The sequence below is a fragment of the Pagrus pagrus genome (assembly GCF_965226575.1).
Source record: "Pagrus pagrus genome assembly, chromosome: 20".
Classification (NCBI taxonomy): Eukaryota; Metazoa; Chordata; class Actinopteri; order Spariformes; family Sparidae; genus Pagrus; species Pagrus pagrus.
In genome coordinates, this window is record NC_140207.1 from 12,760,782 (window position 1) to 12,781,383 (window position 20,602).

The following is a 20,602-nucleotide window of genomic DNA, read 5'->3' on the forward strand; positions in this document are numbered from 1 at the left end:
TACAGTATTTTAAAGCTTATTAAAAAGCATTTGGGAAACTTAAACGATGAATCTGTTGGTGGCCTTGTTTGCCAGAGCTGAGAAGACCCAGAGTGAGAGCAGGACAAGATGATGTAATGCTGTTGGATTTGGGGGGATACCACCAAAGAGAAAGAAATAAAGTTGGGGAGGGGACTCAGTTGTAATGTTCAACCCGCCTCGATGTTTTATGAGGGCTGTAATTAAGGATTGGCTTGTGGTGTTGTGGTCCTGCTGCCACAGAGGGCCTCATGCATCTGACAGGCGCAAAGATCAATGCCATAGACCCTGGGAATCCTGCTCTGTCATTTATCAGAGGAGAGCAACTTAACTTGTTTTTCACCCTACCTCTTCTTAGGAGGCACACTGGAATCCTGAAATCATAAAATCGGCAGCCTTTTATATCCCAGGTTTATCTTTAAGTGTTGGTGGATGACTGCTCCGTATGTATATCACCAGATCTCCCAGGGCCTTTCTCTGTGTCAGCACTATGTCAAGTCAACTCTGTCTCTCATTAAGTGCTTAGCACATCAGATGATGTAAGCGCTGGCATCGGAGGTATCATAACTTATCTAGTGTAAACCAAACTTACAGGAGGTAGACCTCTTGCTGACAGATTTTATGTCTCACCTGTGCTCCAAGCTCACGTGTACTTGGTCCACTGGCTTAACAGATCATCTGGCCACTTGTGTCCCATCAAAGGAATAAATCGGAGGATTAGGCATGCTGCCATTTTAGGACTTGGCAACCTGAGTCTGCCTAACAGGTCCCTTTCCAGATCATACACTTGGCCAGCGAGAGGTACGAGCAAAAGAGGCCAAAAAGGCCCCTATAAGTGGTCCAATCTGCCTTTTTAGAATTTATTTTCTCTCATATGCTTTGGAATATGATCATCTTCATTTTAGTATAATACCAATATCATGCGCCCTTGAACTATCCAAAATGGCAGATTTATTGTTCTTTAACTGCTGGTGTAAGTTTGCTGCTGTCAGGCTATCTGCCAACAGACCAGTGTGCATACAAGCTCCTATAGATTTACTGATAGTTAGACAAAAATGCTCTGAACCACTACTGACAGTCTATCGTCCCGCATTCACTAAACAGATTGCACTGCATGCTCCAGGCTTTCATCTACACTTGCTGTGGTTTCTTGTGTTTTTCTAAAGCCTATAAAATAATAATTGCCCCCTTTTTTTCCAGCAGATATGGCTCGGATATTTCCAGCAATAGCTGAAAATTATATAAAGAGTTAATTGAAGGGTCTTTGGTCTAATGTGACTTTCTCTCTTTTCTGTTCCCCTCGCTAACTAGCGTCAGGCTGTCTGGGAGACTGATCTGAAGGCTGTGAGAGGTGGGAGCTCTGTCGGGCAGACGGGCCTGCTACTGGGTGACTCCCTCTTTTCTAAAGAGCTGGAGAACATGGGCAAACAGCTCGCTGGTAGGCACTTCTGTGTGGTGTTCATGTATGTGTGCTGTATAGGAGAGCATCTGTGTATTATTTATTAGTGACTTTAATGATGAATAGAATGGTTGGATCAGATACTTTCTTTGGAGTACAAAACATAGTCCACACTGTGCAAATATTTTCACACACACACGCACACACACACACTTTGAACTACAGAGACTTATGAAATAGAAAGGGGCTTTGAGGGCACTAAAGGGGGTGAGAGCGGCTAAAGAATGCACAGCTTTTGGCCAAAGGATTTTCTTGGTTAATTAAAAACTGATCTTCCTGCTAAAATGTGTCAAGACTAAATAGAAAAACTAATTAAAGTAATTTCCACATGCCAGGAATTTATCTCGGCTTCAGCTTTGACAGTTTCAATCAATAACTCTCCGCTGAGTCACAGTGCTGGAGACAGATTTCATCTGACAAAATGGAATTTGTGTGGCATTTTGGAAATGATTTTATTCCTAATGCAGTTCAAGGCTCGTCTTTGATTTACGTGCCGTCTGGACGACTCCGAGACTGCTTTTGTTGTCATGATGATCAAGCGTGTATCCACTTATGATTCAGATGAAAGCCCAGAGTGGAGGCCAGAGGGAATGTCGCCATTTCATCATGTGTCACCCACTTGTTTGTTTATGCTTGTCCTCCCACTCTGTTTGACAGCATCACTGTGTGTAAAGACCTCATATGTGTCTTCACATACCAGACTTATACAAAGCATACTGGTTCTACTGTACGTAGTGAACCTATTACTGTCACCCAACAACTGCTCTGATCCTCTCTGCTCGACAGCACTGAATGCACTGGTTTCCTTAGAGCCTACAGAAGAAAACAGCACGCTGGTGTTCGGAGGAACAATAAGAGGAGTTAACAACACACTCAGTTTCATCCCAGAGCTCCTCAGATGGCATTAATTTCTGGTTGTTTTACATTGAGTTACTGAATGTTCAGCCCCAAGGGCTCCCACCAGGCAGTTCAGTGAAGCTGTTCAACAAGCTAATTCAACTCTTTCAAGCCTTTATTAGCTGCTAATACTTTCCATGTTTGGAGCCAGAGCCTCACTTTTCATCTTATATTGTTACCCCAATTATGTGGTTGTGAAATCACAGCTTCTCTGTCTTTCATGTTCAAATTAATATTTTTTTTTTTAGATTGGTAATTTCCTATATCATTGCCGATGCAATTAGTTTTGGGAATATAAACATATTATGATTATTTTCCCCCATTTCACAACATGCCTAAATTTTTGGTCTGTACTCACACAAAGTATTAAAGGAGACCTATTGTGCTTTTTCCATTTGTTCCTTCCCTGCAGTGTGTTATATATGTTCTTGTGCATGTGAAAGTTAAAAATCTCAAAGTCCGCACCAACAAAAGTGCCTCTCTCCCACTGAAAACGCTGCTCCTGAAATGCCCCGTCAGTAGTCTCGCCTTAGATTCTGTGACTTTGCGACATCACACTTCATCACAAGGTCACACATCCATAATTTATGCATATCAGCTAGTTTGGCATGTAAGAATTAATTTAGCACAGCTGCTCTGTTGTTGTTGATATGCTGGCTCTGGCATATTTGAGCTGACCAATCAGAGGACGTTGAGTAATCAGGAGTGGGGGCCTTAAAGAGACGGGAGCTAAAACAGAGCGTTTCAGACAGAGGAGGAATACAGTGCTGCAGCACTGGACAGTATGAGAAAACTGACATGTTTTATGGACCTGAAAATGAGCATATGACTCCTTTAAGGTTCAATGCCCCATCTGAGTAGCACCATATTAGAAATGTGTGCTTCAGCCCATATTTGTACTTGATTTATCTAACCAAGGAATGGCTAGTATTTTAATTTCTTCAAGCAGGCAGCATATTATGTTGTTGTAAGCCAGCAGATGAAATTCAGACAAGCGATATGTAATTAGCGCTTGAGTTTATTTTCAGAGGAGGGGCCGAATAAAGTTTGCATGAGCTCTAAATGCTTGTATAGCGTGCTGTGACCCTGTACTCTCTCACCACGTGCAACTGCTGCTTGATCAAAGCCTAATAGATTAGATCTGTTTCTATTTCTTCATGTCTCCTTCTCTCTGTCTTACTCTGTCTCATTTTCTCCCTGTCTTTCTTCTTCCCGTTCCTATTACTGAAAGACTGGATCAGAACTTCTCAAAGGTTTATTCCAGATGGATTTTGATGCTCCCTCTTTGATGTCGAGGAGCCGTCATTTTATATCAGCGTCTGTGTCGTGGCTTATAGTTTTTCTTTGTTAAACACAGTCACCCGCATAGACTTTCAAGAGGAGGCTGCTTACGATGCTATCTATTAGTGCCAGGAAGTATGGGGGAAGCAACTGGTTTACAATAAAATCATGAGTGGAGCAACCATTTACGGATGTAAGAAGGATTTTCAAACAAAAACATGTGGTGTTTATCAATTTACTGGTAAATAGCTTGAGATGAAAATTCTACGTCATGGTAACAGATTACTAATGAAGATATCCTGTTTACGATATAATGATAACATCACTCATGGTGTGGGTGGTTAAGGGCTTTAACTGGGACATCATCATACGTGGACCTGTAGTTTAAACCAATATTTCTTCTGTATATAGTGAGTATTTCACTGCTATCCGGAGGCACTGGACCCCCAGCAAATCTCATGGTTACCATGTAGCTTTTAATCAGAATTGGGTTCAGGTTTATTGATGAGTAGGTTTTCACATAGAAATTTGCCTTGGTATATTGGTGCATAACATGGGAATGTGCAAAAGCTCACAGTTTTAGAGGGATTCAGGGGCAGAAATAGAATAAAATATTCATAATTATGTTTTTCACTAGTGTATAGTCCTTTGAAACTAAGAATTTATTATATGTTTTTATTACCTTTAGAATGAACCTTTCATTCCCACAGAGGTGGCAGGTCCTCTTCCACCACCATGTTTCCACAGTAGACCAGAGTGGACAAACCAAACATGGGCAATAGAGAGGACCTTGAGCGTTTTTTAGCAGCCCCTGTAGGGGACGGTCCAATCCACAACCTCACTGCTAGATGTTGTCAGCGCACTTTATTTTGAAAGTCTAACCCTGCGTTGTATATTATGCATTGTTGCTAACTTGACCGTAGAGCCATGCACGTGCAAAACTGACCCTAGAGGGGTTGGCAGTGTCATAGTTGGGAGTGAGAACATGTTGCAACTTCATAACAAAGTTTCTTTATGGTTTGCAATGTTACACACTGCAGGACTGCCATCACTGTGGGCTGATGTTATGATGTGCCCTGAACATCCCACAAAGTTAATTATCTTCCATTTTACAGTCAGAACTAGACCAGCAAACACCAAGTTGTATCATGCACCTTTACCTTCTTGTTATTGAGAGAAGTAACATGTGTAGAGTATACTCGGGTTAAAGCAACACAGACACAATGCACGTGTGCAGGGCAGTAGGCAGTATGTGCTCTGCATTGCGTCTAAGGTTGACCTCCATGCAATCAGAGCTGATTAGGCACAGAAACAGCCATCACATTATGCATGACAGAGAATTGAATGCATTTGATCCCTAAAGGATTGTATACAAAATGGTCTGGAATAGATTACAATCCAACTAAGTAATGTCCCAAAGCAGACTTTCAGCTTTGCATCCTAATTGGATTTTTGTTAATGAATGGGACCATATGCGTGACATTTATGGATGGAAAAATGTTGTTTGTGCAGGAGGTGAGCACAGTGTTCTCAAAAACAAGGAAGTCAGGGTTTGTGAAGTGCTTGTCATGCTTCCTTTTGTTATTTATTTAAAGTCACACGTATCCAAAAAATTACTCCCCTCTGATGAGTCATTCCTGAAATTATCCCTCTCAAATGATAAGTCCCAGACTGGTTTGTTGAATCCCAATTGCCAAGGTCTTAGACAAAGGCATAAAACACGGAAAAAATGAGCCAGATGTTGATCGTAGAAGTTGGCAGCGTCACTACTTTCACAAACACAAATGTTTTCGAGACTACCAGTGAGGCAAACAAATGTGTTTTTGTCAGGAACAGGAACATTTCTCTACCAGGCTCTGAGTACTGTATATCAACTTGGAACCTTTTCTGACAGAGGAAGCTGGATTCACCACAATTTACAAGGTCTATAAATATTGTCATCATTGCCCAGAATAAGGATTAAAGCAAGCAGTCTCGCCCACTTTAATGCTCAGTAAAGTTCGTGAATCATCAGTCTTGTCGGACATATACTAACCTCACAGCACAGCCTCTGAATAGGTCATAAAAAATAAGCCTGACTTTACCTCGGAATCTCTTAGTCCATTAACCAGAGTTATATGGGATTTGTTTTACAAGTTTCAACATATTCATTTAAATGTGTCGGGGGGGGGGGGGGGAAATAGAATTTAAATGATGACATCATAAGCACTCAACCCTTGTGTTACTGTATCTATCAAAATCTGGATGTTGACTTGCATTATCTCCCCTTTTTTCCTGCAGAGGTTGAGAAGGACCTGGCCAAGCTGGCAGAAGTAGGGAAAATGACCACTCGGAGCACCAATAATCCGCACAGTAGCCTGCTCCACACCCCTCTGCGCCACAGAACACTACCCGACACACTGCCTCTCACCAGCCTGCTCTCTAGACCCCAGTCTCCAGCCGGCAGCCTCTCAGGCGGCAGCCTCTCAGGCAAGCCCTGTGGTGTGGGCCTACCTTTGCTCAGCCCCAAGCCCACCTCCCTGGTCATGGGTCGAACTCAATCTCCCAGCAACTCCGGGAGCCGGACTCAAACCCCCAGAACGCCCAGCAGGCCTCTGACCCCAAATAGTTTACTGACACGCTCCACCTTTAACACTGGATCTCATAAAGAGGTGACCTTCAGGAGGTCGCGGAGCCGCCCTGTGACACCCACAAGTCAGCCCATGCACCCCCGACCGCTGCTCACCCCTCCTGGACTAAGCACTACAGACAGCCTTGGTGCCAGCCTACGGGCCTATCTGTCTGAGGTAAGAACCAAAACTGAGAGTTCAACATTAATCACCAAAAACACTTTTTGTTGCTCACTGTTCAGAGATCATACAAGCAATAATGCATGACAAAGTGTCCTTGTCAATTTTGGGAAATGTGTTTACACACTTTGTTTCAGAGAGTTACATGAGAAGACTGACAACACAGCTGCTATTCAAATCATCTGCCCCCTCAAGTGGTTGCCAGTTTGTGCATTAGCTGATGTTGCTTACGCTAGCTAATGGTGCTAACGTTAGCAAGCAACCGATTGCTAACGTTGTTAACACTAGCTAGCAAGTAGTAATGTTGCTAACGCTAGCTAAAGTAAATTTCGCTAAAGCTAGCTTTCAGGACAGTATGTTGGGAGCACACTGTGAATTCAGCCTTTCTTCCGTTTTTTTCCCCCCAAAACTGGCAACTACCAAGACAGTTTTGTTCGCTGATGAAACACGGATACCATGTGATACCGACTGCGTTATACTATTGGCTGACAAACCGAAGCTGTAACCAACTCGTCTACCTTTTGGTCAGAAAGCGAATAAATGCATTAGCCAAAATATTGATATGGTCCTTTTGCTGACACAGTATCTTCCATGGTGTGTCATTAAATTCTACATATTACATCTTAGCTAGTCCTCGTGTAAGATTTATCTCCTGTGAAATAGATCAAGCACACTGTGTGAGTAAAACTGTCTTAAACTTTGGGTCATGGACCTGAAAATCACTCCAACTTTCTTGTAATGTTTATTATGGTGAGCGTGAACTTGTGTGCTGACAGTCAAACAGGCTCACTGCCCAAGTAAAGCTGGCTGTAGAACACGAGAGCCTTTACACATAAAGATTATGACTGAGAGCACCAGAACACACTATATCACACATGTGCATACCCTCACGCACACGCATACATGCACTCTTCGTGTGGGGTTTACTGGAGAGCCAGGGAGGTCCATACAGTAGTATGTCATTTCATTGCGGAAAAATGACTCTGGCATAAAAGGAAAACTTTCAATGGGATTTCTTTTCTTATATTGCTTTCATGATTTACTTAACAGCGGCGCTGTTAAATATGAGACCTTTTTGAAGGCTTTATTAATAGTGGGCAGGGATTTTGCAGTCCCTCCGTTTACTCTTTGACAGTTATGCTAGTTGACACCTAGTGAGATTATCCACAACACCAGTGCACAGAGTCTGCTTTTATTGAGGCCACCTGGTCCCATGTAGAAGGACTAAAGGCCCTAAAGGAGGCCTGCTTAGAGAGTCATGAAATCCTGAACCTTTTTAAATACTGGATGTACAGGAATGACTTCTTGACTACTTGTGCAGTTATTTCAAGGATTGGGGCTCTGTCATCCCACCATTCAAAAATAAGAAGACAAAAAAGGCTTTTGCAGGTAGCATGGGCCATTTTGTTTTACTTAAGTTTTGTCCTGAAGACCCTGCTGAAAAGCTTAAGATGGTAGCTGGTTTTTACACAAGTCTTGGCTGGTGTTAGGCTGGTGTTGTTTGTTTTACCAAGCTGGTCTAGCTGGTCATCCAGCCTAACCAGCCTGGTTGGTCTAAGATGTTTTTTCTTCAGCAGGGCAATTAAAGGTGCAACATGTAACAAGTTGAACATTTTTTTAAAAATAACTAAAATTATAAACAGAATGCAAAGAAGATTACTGAAGATCATGCTAACTGGCTAGCACTGGCCCGTCACAGTCCAAAGCTCCTAGCAGTGTAAACACCAAGACTCTCACAATGCTCCGAGCTTCCAGGTCAGACCGCTAGCTGCATGGCTAACTGAACTAACTAGCTCATGGCGGCTACAGTAAGCCTCAGTTAGCGGTCATTCTGGTGATATGCTGCCCCCTATTGATTTGAAGTATGAATTGACATGTGGCCAACTCTTACATACTGCAGCTTTAAGTATAATATGATGTTGCTCCTTTTCATGGGCTCATTGCCACTTGTAATGTAACACCATCATAGCCTTAAACAGGATGAGGAAAACCGCAAACTGTCTGATGACATTTTGAAATTAGATTAGATTCAATGTTTAAAATCTGAATACCATATTTGTTGACATACGTTTGCCTTACATTCACTGCAAGACCTTGAATAGATGAACAGATGGATACATTAGCAGAGAGGCCTTGTTTTTCATGTCTTCCATTATGTCTATTCTTGTCCTTTTTTCCACATCAGGATGAGTTTTACCAGCAGTTACAGGCCATCAGACAGCCTTGGCATATTCCCAGTGACACAGACAGTGACATCCTGGAGCCTCCAGAGCAGGATAAAAGTGAGTAACCTGCCTTGCCCTTCCTTCCTTCTGTAGTTTCCCTCTATTTTAAACTGTACATTTGATTATTTATCACCTCATTCAGGTTCTCTTTACTAGAGAGAGTTGCTGTGCGTTCCACAAAGCCACTGAGTTGAATCCGCACTTCACAAATCTGACAAATTGCAGCTCTAATGTTTTTACCTTCCTACTTTTTTTTTCTTTATTAGACGTGAGTTAATTCACTTTACGACTGTGAGTAACAACGCGGCTATAGCTCTATTAAAAAGTGACGATTAATGTGCGAATATTTCTTGTAAAATTTTGAGGTGAAGCATAAGGGCTGATGCGAGAAAATTTCCACATCTCACAGTTGGGTGAAATCCTGGGGGGTCTCATAGGGGGGAAATGTTATGTCATGTAAAATGTTCTTTCCTGGCATCGTGTAAGAGATACATCTCGATCAAGATCCAGTCAATAGACTTGAATGGTTCTTTCTTTAAGTCGTAAATCTTGTCATAGTAGTGGTCTGGCTGGGATACAGTACAGCACATTACTCTGGCTTTAAACATGACAGAAGTAGATCAGACCTCCTTGAATATTCTGGTCCATAAATCACATGACTGTATATGGCAAAATGGTCTGATTGTCGGAGGCTTGTAGTTCTCAAATCACTGAGGTCCACTAACAAACTGACAAATTTATGCTCTCTTAACATTGGTAATATATGATGCAACTTCTCTGATCTTCTGAATTAAAGTGTAAGATTTGTCCTGATGGAAGCACTAAAAAACATAGGCCCATTAAAATCAATAGGGGTTTTTTTTACGCCTGGGATTAGGAATGTTTTTAGTTGTTTTTCAGTTTATAATTTATTAGGTTATTATGGGATATGGTCTGCGATGTTAATTGTTTGAAGCGGAAAGCTTAGAAGTGTAAAGACAGTCCACAATGCTAAAGGTTCATGATCTGGGGAACACCAATGTGCTCATTTAAAGTGATGGTGATCTACCCTGACTTTGGCCTAGTAACATGTCACAAAGTGGCCAAAAACATTTTGACTAATCCTCTCGGGACAATGAACTTCCATACTTAATTCTATGAACATCTAGATGTCAGAGATAACTTCTGGACCACAGAGTTTGTCATTTCACACAAATTTCACACAAAATTCATTGTAATCAGACCAAGATTCTTGCTCTGAACCAACGTGTCGGTTGGGCAAGCGAAGCAAAGGCCTAAGCAACAGACTGGCTGGCATTGCAATATGTAAATCCAACCACTACTGGCGCAAAAATGCCAACTCTGAAGTTAATTTATGATTGAGTCAGAAAAATTATATATGCCGTGAATTCAGAAATGTTCTCAAATTAACTTAGCCCTGTTTTCTCAGTAAACAAAGCGTCAACATCAGCTACTCAAACTGAAAATCAAGTGCATGTGTGACTCACCAAGACAGCTTTCATCTGACGTTATGACACAAGAATTCCAGTCAAACAAAAGATCAAGCAGGGAAATGGTTGTCACATGGAAATATAACCCTCCTGACAAGTTTCTCTAGAGGCTCGTTGTTTTGCCAAATGTGTATCTTGCAAAATAAATGGATAAATTTTCCTAATAGCCCCTGGGGGCCTGCTCTAAAGCCTTGGCAGCAGTAACTGCATGTTGAGAAAGGATATGAGCCGCATATTGAATTAGAGGTGGCTCAGACACAGGGAGGGAGAGACTGACGGAGGAAAAGAGACCCAACAGCCACAAGACGTGACAAAGCACTTTTTGGCGTGAGAGAGGGCCCACAGGACTGTTTGTTGTAATCTGGTTTGTATGTTTTTGTGTGTGTGCATGTGTAAGTGTGTGTAATAAGCGTGTGAGTGATTGTATTAGTCAGGGTATGACATTAAAATTGTTTTCAAAGAGCATTTTCCACCCTTAATCTGATTTTTCAGGGGTAATTTTTGACCTATGAAATAGTTGAATCACATACGAGCAACTAAGATTGTTCTTAAAGTATAATCTACAAACAGGAAGGAACCCAGAGGAACTGAGTAACAATCAGACAAATCTTCTATTGCCTGCTCACTCACCAAATTTTAAGCCTGAGTTTGGAGATGTTTGTCCATGAAGTGGTTTGCTCTTGATGTTTGAGTCCAGCCATGTACCTGTTTGTGCCTGTGTGTCTGTGAGTGGGGTGGGGCTCACTTCATTAGCACAGTGACACCCTGTTCTCAGTATCACAGCAGATGTGACTTTGCTGGCGCCAAGTGTGGTGAGAGCTAAATAATAGGGGAAAAAAATCCATAGCTATTTCCTGTTATTCTATAAACTTCCACAATGGAACAACCACACATACCACAGTGGGGATGAAAGCAGTCTGTCCTCATTCTCACTCCTAACCCTTTTGTTGCTAATGCCTGTGGTTGTCCCACTCAGCACATTAATGAATTACAAAGAACTGTACAGTGGAAGTTAATGAGTATGTTACATGACACACTCTAAAAGAGTTTTTTTTTTAAAAAGTCTGTTTTCATTTTTTTCACAGGTGGTGCGCGAGATGCCAACAAGAGATCTGTGTTTTCAGGTGAGAATCTGAACCGTCTAAACCCCACAGAGACAGACTAACCCCAGAATGTGCTCCGTCATTTGAATCACCAGAAACCAATTTTGCCATTGTGCGCAACTGTCTGTTAAGTTTAGAGAGCCTCGATGTCTGTCAATGACCTCATTTGCAGAGAGCCACAACATGTTACCCAAATAACTACCAATTGGCGACTTGCTGTAGAAGCCTCCACCTTCATTTATGGTCCATTCAATTACAGTTACAGGCTAAATGGAGGGCACAGTGGCTCTGAAATGTGATTGGTGGAGGCTGGCCATGTGTGGAGACGGGAACGCTGTTGCCCAGTTCCATTAAGTCACTTGGGTTCTGAGTTTACACGCAGCAGACAGCGTCAGCGCTCAGCGTCAACATTTGGGAGAAGGAGAAAGTCTGTCTGGTTTGAGGTTGTCTGCGGTTCTCCTTCTTGTGGCTCTGGAGGTGCCCACAGTTCCCAGTGTCAGTGTGCCAGTCTGGAGGGAGATCTGAGAGCACGCTGTTGCTGCTGCTGCTTGGCTATCAGAGAGGCCAGCGTATTGCCACAGCAACCAAACTCAAAGCTCGCTGCTTAAGTCACCCCAATCACTGCTCTCCCAGAAGTTATTGTGAAATATGGTCGTTGGAGCCTACACTGGGCAGCAGCAGGCCTCATTTTCCACCCCATGTTTGTCTATGACATGTTCAAATATTAAATGGCCGTTTCAGAGTGATTACCCCGGTTATTATTCTTATTAGTGGTTAAATGTGTCTGATTTTGGTTTCTAGGAGACTGATGTTTATGTCTGTCATTTTTCACAGGCCTATAGTGACGAAGACCAGAGACATTGATCCCATCAAACTATTATGCAAACCACTGGACATTTTGAATATGTGTACAGAGACAATTATTTTTATAATTCATATGAATGAAAAAAGAAGATTGTATACTTTTTCACAGATATTTCATAAACATTGTACTGTAACTGTATGATAAAATGTGAAAATATAACTTCAGAGTATGGAATATAACATTTATTTTTGTTTGCTCTCTAGCATGCTATTGAACTTCCATGTGGAGTCCTGAAACAGATGCATTTTGTTGTTGACGGACTCTTTTTCTAGGCATATTCCCATTGTGAGGGCAGCACACCCATGTTAAGAAAGCATTTATTGATATGCACTGTTAAAAGATGTAGTGTTTTACAAGTAGCAAATACGCAAGTTGTGGAGGGAATACAAGGAATGCTGTTATATTAATTAAAATCACTTGGTGCACATGTCCTCATTCGATTTTTGACCCTAATGTATTTCACCTTGTTGTGTGCTTCCTACATATTTAGATCCTACATACAACCTTGATTCAAAAAATCTTGAGACACTATGTAAAATATATATTTCTAAAAAAGCATAATGCAATCATTTGCAAATTAATTTACTTACAGCAGCTTTAAAAGTGTTCCCCAGCCCCTGTAGTAATATCATTTTTACAATTTGTTGATTTTACCACTCAATACAATAAAACACATATATAGCTAGCTTATGTTTGCTAGCCGCAGTAACCGTATCTGCAGCTGTTTGAATAGACCCTTTTCAGGGCATACATTAGCACAGGTGTGACCAATAACGTTAACGATGGCTCCATTCTATTAAGTGTCCCAGCATGAGTGAGCATGCACAATACTAGTGACCTGAAACTTGCTCACCTAAATGGAATGCAGCCATCGTTAATGTTATGTATTCCACCTGTGCTTTTCCTGCTTTGATGAGTCAGAGTGTCTGGCGTGAAAAGAGTCTTTTTGAGTCAAAAAGTGAAGCTGCCAATGCAATGTAGTGTTCCTCAGCTGGTTGGGTGACATAGTGTTCGTTAGCAGAGTTACAGCACTACTTTTAGTGTGCGCCTCTGGATTTGCTCTTGAAAAAAAAATCATGTAATTGCCTCCTCCAATATTGACACCAGATTTTTGCCCCAAAGCCTTTGGAGGATGCCCCTTTCATGCCCAATCATGATACTATCAGCTGTTGCAAATAAACCTGTTTACCTTTGGAATGTTTCAACAGGTGTTTTCTGAGTACTACAGTCCTTTGTTCCCTGTGTTTAAACTGTTTGAAACATGTTGCTGCTAGCATCAATTTCAGATTAAGCACATTTTAAAACAGCAAAACAATTAAGTCAATGAGTAAAAACATGAAATATGTTGCCTTTGCAGTGTTTTCAATTGAGATCATGTCAAACTAGAGGTTTAGCAAATTATCACTTTCTGTTTTATTTACACAGTGTCCCAACTTTTTTGGAATTTGGGTTGTAAAAACACAAAAACACTCATCTGCTGTTTCACTGAAAAACACATCGTTATTGACTAAAACTGCCTCAACACAGTCTCTGTTTAATCCAGTCTTTCCTAGATACACGATCCTTCTAACTGTGCGTCTCACATGTACTGTGGTGCTGACAGACACAACGAAATCTGTTCTGACCATGACTACATTTCTCCTGTGTGTTTGCCTGGGCACGTGTTGGTTAAACTGTGGTTGTCTACGACGTCATCTCCAGAGACACACACAAGCGATGAGCACACCCTCCAGCCCGACGCAGTCTGATCCCTCCATTCGAACCCTGCTGAGTTCTGTGGTATGGTACACCCCGCAGTGCCAACTTTTCAGTCTGTCTCTCGGGATGTGGTCAACAAAACTACTCGACTCTCCGCTCTCATTTCACTGAGGCCGATTCCTGTGAAAGGATGTGTGAGAAGACTAATCACTGAAAACCCCATCCTGTAAAACATGGTATGTGGATTCATGTCCCATGTATTTTAGCACATCATGTGCTCATTGGAAAGGGATGTGGTTTCGAAAGATCTGTGGAAGAATTTGAGGGCATGGCATAATCGCGTCACAGTGGTGCCTTGATATAATCTTTATATCACTATAAACAATATTTTCCTGTCAGAGAAGGGGAAATTACAATTTTCACATTTCATATTCCATTTTCACTTTGTTGGATTTGAGAGTGTGATTGCCATCTGTTCTTGTTCCACATATCACCAGCGCACTGACTCCGTTTATACTATCAATATTTTCTCTGAGTTCATGTCTCCTCTAGTTTTTCATTTGTTATGTCAGCAAAATATCAAGGCACGAGGAGGTCTGGAATACGACAAGACAGTTTGGGCGATGAAGACTTAAATTACTGCCACAGATGTCACACAAAGACTGCGCTCTGATGCTTTTCCTCCCTTCTGTGTATCTGTGAATGTCTCCGTGTGTCACAACTTATAAAGATGAAATGGTGTGACCATTACTGATACTTCTTTTCCGGCACAGCTTGTATCATATGTCAGATTATAGCCATATGACTTCTTGATTATTCCAAAGATGATTGTGATTCTTCATATATTATCATTCAGCTCACGCAGCATCTTTATCAATCACATATGTCATGTTCTTGAGAATCAGGCAGATCAAGTTTCAAAACATTAATACCTCTCTATGGTATGAACCTCCAATATCTTCTTAAAGTATGTTTACTGTGCAGACAGGCCTGTTCAGAGCAACTGCAGGGGCCACCCAGGAACAGCGGCAGACATCACTGTACTTACTGGGAGATCTGGACCACCATCAATGGTCAGCAGACTGACCCAGGTCTTAATTTACAACTGAACAGACTGGGATTTATCCTGACGTACAGCACAAATAAATCTAAGGTGGAAGAGAGGTATGCTTTGAAGGCATCTAAAGTCAGTATCATACCCTGCTTGAAAAGAAAAGGCCAACTTATGTTGACACATTTTTGTCCATACATTTTTCTGACTATATTGAGAGATTGCAATCTGAATAAAAACAATCCCACTGCACCATGTATGATTATGGAGAAGATCTTTATTAAACGCTTTTTTGTCGGAGCTCCTCTACACGACCGACGAGGGGTTTGTGTGGTTGAATTTCATGGTAATTTAAAACATAATCAACAATCTGGATTTTGTTTCGTTGTTCTTTCAAGTGAACTGCCTGCTCTCACAGAGCTATAATGAAATCAGCCTCCACTGTTATTTAGCTGTTAACTTCTTCAAGTCTGTCAACAACATCTAAGTGAAATTGTGGCTGTGCTGCTATTTGAAGTGTTTCTGCACTACAGCAGCTCACTTTGTTTTAGAAAATGTGAAGTAATAAACATTCATAGATGCAGTAAAAACCCAAATTAACAGTGCAAGTCTGACCAATGTCATATCTTGTTGTTGGAGCTGACTTGTTCATGTGCACAGAAGTATTGAACTGCTGTGCGCCACTAGAACAACTAGTCTACTATTACTCCAATCTCAAGAATGTATTTTGTTAACCCTTTAGCATTTAGGGAGCTAATGATTAAACATATAAAGAGTCAGTGTTTATTTCAGCTGTATAGCCTTAAATGACCATGTTTGACCAATGAGGTTGGGTGACAGTGAGCATTACACTTCAGAGGAGGTGTCACACTATCAAAGCTTCATAGGATTTTTTTTGGTTATTGTTCACAATGTAATAATTTGCAGATCACTATGTGGTCAAAATGTTGCCTTAGTGTGTGTGTTTGATATTGGGTTAGGCTTGATTGAGGGGACAGCTGGGCCTTGGCAGGGGTATTCACTGTACTGAGCGCCATTCTTGTTTTTAGTGATTAGTCTTTTATTGTATTTTTGTAGTTAACTATATTTTAATGGGGGAAGTTTCATGTCCATCTAAGCCTTAAAAGTGCCCCAACGGTCGACTATGTGATGTTGAATTTTGATCCAAACTAAAATGACGTGGATGCTTGTACCTCGGCATCACCCTCATTGTGGTTCAATGTTATGTGAATTTATACTTTTTTACATTTTATTTTGTAGTAAGAACTACTTTCAAATCAAAGGGGCAAAAACACAACAGCACAGGTTGTTTGACAAAATCAGCTGCTGTTTTGAAGACATTTCCAGATTCGAAAGAGACCATCCAGCTAGAATGAAAAATAAATTATCTGCTGCACACTAATGAAAAAACCTTGTTTAAAATCTGTTCCTTGAACTAAACGTGGCAGGAGGAAATGTCCTTACTTGTAAAATATGCCAAAAAGTAAAACCTCATCTTCTTCTTGATGACAGGATTGAAGCAGTGAAAGCTTATTGCTGCCCACTTCCGGCGGCCATTTTAATTTGAGTGAACAAGTTGGATAAATTGATAAAACACCTTCATCTGCGCGACCTGCGTATTTGGCTGTTATAAGAGCTTTCTTGGGATATCCTGAGAACAGAGGTAAGTGTTTGACGACCCACAAGATTTTTTAAAAGTTTGGCTGGTAATTTTATTTGAGAAAAACGTGCAGCTAGCTCTGCAGTTAAACTTTTATCAGCTGAAGAAGTCAAACGACGTCCATGCCACGTTCAAGTTCCAAGTGAAGGGACATTTTGAAGGTAAGCTAGGTTAAGCTAACTTTATGTTGTTTGTTGGTTCGTTTGCTGTTTAAAATGTTCCTTAATTTCTCAGTAAGAGACATGTAACCTTCACTCATGTTGTAAACTTAGGCTTGGCCCATATTGTAAGTGTTGAGCAAGAGATGTCACCACATAGTTTAATTAGCTTTTGTAGCTACATGGCAGTCTCAGCTTTTGCTGTGATATGAGAGATGAGTTATCCATCTAACATCTTATTGCAAATGTAAGATTACTACATGTTATAGTTGAAGCATGCAACGTTATCTTTTTAAGTATTAGGAACACATCTTAAATCTATTTCCCCTCAGAGCATGAGCTGTTTAAACCTCAGGCAGCAGAATGAAAATAGTCTTTGACCATCTTTACCCCAACATTGTAAACCAGAAGATATCCATCATTGTTGTGTGGATAGTTGAGGCTGTTAGGCTTGGCAGGACTTGTGAAGTGTTGAAGGACATACTGTCTGTATTAAACAAGTGTTATGTTTTTCCTAGCTGAATGGTTTTCCTAACATTTTCAGCTGGTTTGCCGTGGCAGTTTATTGGCCTTCCCTTTTACAACTACACATGATATAGTTGTAGAGACATTTGTTTGTTTAATGCTTTTTCTATAAAGATCCTGTTGTCAATCTGAATCTTTATGATAAATGACATGGAAATGGCTCATCCCCCTTGGTGTGTTGTGTTTGAAAGTAAAAGATCACTACTGGGATTAGCAAATGCTTGTATGATCCTCTGGAACAGCATGTATTTAATGCTGTTCCAAAGAGTTGTTAGGAAAATCCAAAAGGATTACATAGTGGATGGATAAACAGAAATCCTGTTGTGATCTCTGGCTGATTGTGAGGCTTTTCTGTCAAATCTCTGTAACAGTCACAGGCGGCCCAGGAGTCTCCAGAGTACTCTGCACTTTCGGGTTCAATTGTGAGACCTTAGTGGGCGAGAATGGTAGTCTGAGCTGTCTCTTCTGTATCTCCCTTTTCATTCTCACAGACTAATTCATGGTTCTTCTCCATGACCGTGATGTGGTCAGTGTTGCAGACGCTTGGGGATCTTTTCAAAGGCTGGGCTGTATGTGTTTTACACACAGGCCTTGTGGTGGGTGAGGCTTAGACCTGGGTCAAATGACTCATCCAGACTTGGTGCTTGTTTCTGGGTCCAGAGAATCTTTGTGCTCACGTTAGTCTCATTATCTTGGTCTGGTGGTGCGCTATGTCTTGGAAATGTTTGCGTTTGCTTGTGTGGATTTGTTTTGTTCCTGTCTGGAGAGGATTGAAACAAAATATTGTGGCAGTGACATTAACCTGATCATATGTGTACCTATTGTCAAACTACCTTCTCTCCATATCCAACTCAAGCTGCCTCAGGGTAACGTGGAACACCTCCACTGCTGCGGTTATACTTGGATTTTGTGTCACTGTCGGAGCTGATGGTTTCACTGTCCTGTGCTCCAAGAGAGCTTTTTTTGTCTTTTATGTTTTCATTAACATATAAAGTTGCAGTGAATTTATTGAGTCTGCACATGGCTTTTTACTCAAGCTGTGATTTATTACATGATCTCATGCAGCTTTATTCTAATTGGCTGCCAGCGTACTTTTTTATGTCTTAACCAATTAATCAAAGCCGTCTGCCAGAGGTCGCTGGTGGATGGCTGGGTTAGATCTATCTGTTGAGCTTTAGATCTTTGACCCACCTTTTATAGATTCACCCTCATTTCCTCTGTGTAGCAACAACTTTTCATCGTCATGCCAAATATCAAATGAAAATCATCTTCTGTGTGATTCGCATGGCCAATCAAACAGAATCCGAGAACACTAAACCAACATCAGTTCTTCAACCAGATGCTAATAAATTTCATATTCCTGTAAAAGGATTGTCATGTCACTGTCTCTTTGTTTGAAGGGAGGTGATAAATATTTACTGGATGTTAGCTGGAGAGATTTTAGGAGATTCTAATAAATTGTCATGTCTAGCTTGCCAGATTACATAAAAAAAATACAGTTGTATAATAACGATTGATATGCTAATCACTTTGGATACATCTATGTCTGCCCTCAGCAAAACCTTGCTAGCTCATTGCTCATTGCCTGTGCAGAGGCTTTAAATAATGGAGTGATCTTTGAAACGGATTCAAGAGTGTTCTTCACAAAATGCTGCTTTCATTTGTTCCTTTCCTTCTCTTCTGGCTGTAATGAATTCTTAAGCACTTAAGCAATCACCCTTACAGGTTCCAGATAACCCGTTGCTCTTAAACTCTCATACAAAAACTGCGTAAGCGGTAGAAATAATATTGAATAATTTAGTTTGGCAATAATATCACTTTTGTAGTCTCTGTTTCTTCATCAGGACTCCAAGGGACAGCGTGCAGGAAAAGGGTGGAGTAGGGTTGAATGATGATGCTGTTACTGGCCAGTCGGGAGGGGAGGAGACGTGTGATCGGCTCTGTTCAATAGCCTCTAATGGATATCTGACCAGGGGTGACCAGAGAACGTCTGTACTAATGCCAGATGAAGGTTGATGGCTGTAGCTGCTTCACACCTGCTGCTCTTCTCTTTTCTCTTTTCCTCCGCTCTCTCCTCCTGAGTATCATGTCCCTCTGTTGGCAAGTAGTGCATAAGTGGCCTTTTGTTGCCTTTCTTTTTGCAAATACCTGTCATCAGCATTAGCTTCACTCAGTTGATTATGGTTAAGGGCCACTGGCTTGTAGGTCACAACAGGGGAAATGGCAAAGGACAGATTAATTGTCGCAGTGTGAGTAACATTGGAAGTGTTTGGTTCTCTTCCTTCCCAATCACCCAAATGACGCTGTTTCCCCTCATCAAAGACCGGCACTGCCAAAAGTCTGATCTCAATTTCCCAGCAATGCAATGCGAGATGGAATTATTCAGGGGTCATGATACATTGGCTTCAGCTCGGTTGAACCGAAGCATGATGGACGGACCGGAACATTAACAAGTCACATTTGTTGTTGTGACGGAATTCTCCATGATTTGCTTAAGATGTTGAGAGTATCAACATACAAGGAAGATGGATTTCTTTCTTCACTTTTTACGGCAGAGCTAGGATGAAATCCTGTCTGAGTCATAAGTGTTTTTGCTCTGGCTGTAGAAAATGCTTTCCATTTTCTGGGGTTCAGTTTTATGATTTTGAACAAAGAATGATTGGATGTCTAAACCAGCTGTCCCAGATTGTTTTTTCACTCTATCCACCCTGAGGACAGCTTAAACTTCTGTTTTATTTACAGCCATTTCAATCAAAAGGTTGTAAATGTAGTGTTTATCCAAATTGAGTACCTCTGAAACCTTGGTAGGCTGTTTGAACCTCGGGAATAGACTTCACTCAAAAGAAAATGTTGTGTCAGAAGGTTTCACAGCAGGTAGGCTACCTCAATGGTCGACTTTGGAGCTTTTTTTTTAGCCACACTGTTTTATCTGGTAATAAGTAGGGACCACAAAGATCTAGAGAAGTGGGTAAAAAAAAAAGTACAATCTTGTAAAATTGTGTAACCCACAAGTGTGAGCCTATACTATATGTGCTGTAGGATAAGCATGCAGACAGACTTAATAGTACATGATCTCATTGGTGGCAGCGCAAGAGCGAACATGAAAATAAAATAGATTTATTGGATAAGGGGGAAACACTACTTTTTGGTATCCAAAACAACTTTTTCGCTGAATGGGTAGAAACATCATCACTCTATATAGAATGAATATAACACTGATTATAAGCTTTCATAGAGAGCATATCCATTAGCCTTAAAGGCCATCTCAGTTGAAGTCCTATAATGTAAGAATTATTAAGTGGTCTGCTCACTTTATCATTTACAGTAGACCCATTCAACTGGCGGCCTGTGGGCCAAAAGCAGCCCTTTTAACAACCTCATTC

General features: G+C 41.1%; 2 protein-coding genes across 8 annotated transcripts in view; both read left to right on the forward strand.

Annotated features, from left to right (window-relative positions):
- cUnh8orf34 (chromosome Un C8orf34 homolog) overlaps positions 1 to 12,556 on the forward strand; it is a 62,427-nt gene extending 49,871 nt beyond the window's left edge. For all 3 annotated transcript variants that reach the window (XM_084341236.1, XM_084341234.1, XM_084341235.1), the window contains exons 11-15: positions 1,330 to 1,456; positions 5,936 to 6,441; positions 8,630 to 8,726; positions 11,245 to 11,283; positions 12,097 to 12,556. In XM_084341236.1, the coding sequence (XP_084197362.1) occupies positions 1,330 to 1,456; positions 5,936 to 6,441; positions 8,630 to 8,726; positions 11,245 to 11,283; positions 12,097 to 12,104 (777 nt within the window). In that variant the 3' untranslated portion in view covers positions 12,105 to 12,556. The remainder of the gene's footprint in view (positions 1 to 1,329; positions 1,457 to 5,935; positions 6,442 to 8,629; positions 8,727 to 11,244; positions 11,284 to 12,096) is intronic.
- A 3,887-nt stretch (positions 12,557 to 16,443) lies between these two features.
- The window catches only part of sulf1 (sulfatase 1), an 83,178-nt gene continuing 79,019 nt past the window's right edge, over positions 16,444 to 20,602 (forward strand). For 4 of the 5 annotated variants that reach the window (XM_084341290.1, XM_084341293.1, XM_084341292.1 and 1 more), the window contains exon 1: positions 16,444 to 16,539. The gene's annotated coding sequence lies outside the window, so the exon portion shown is untranslated. Of the gene's footprint in view, positions 16,540 to 16,609; positions 16,698 to 20,602 lie in introns of all 5 variants that reach the window. The other variant, XM_084341291.1, reaches the window with a different exon arrangement.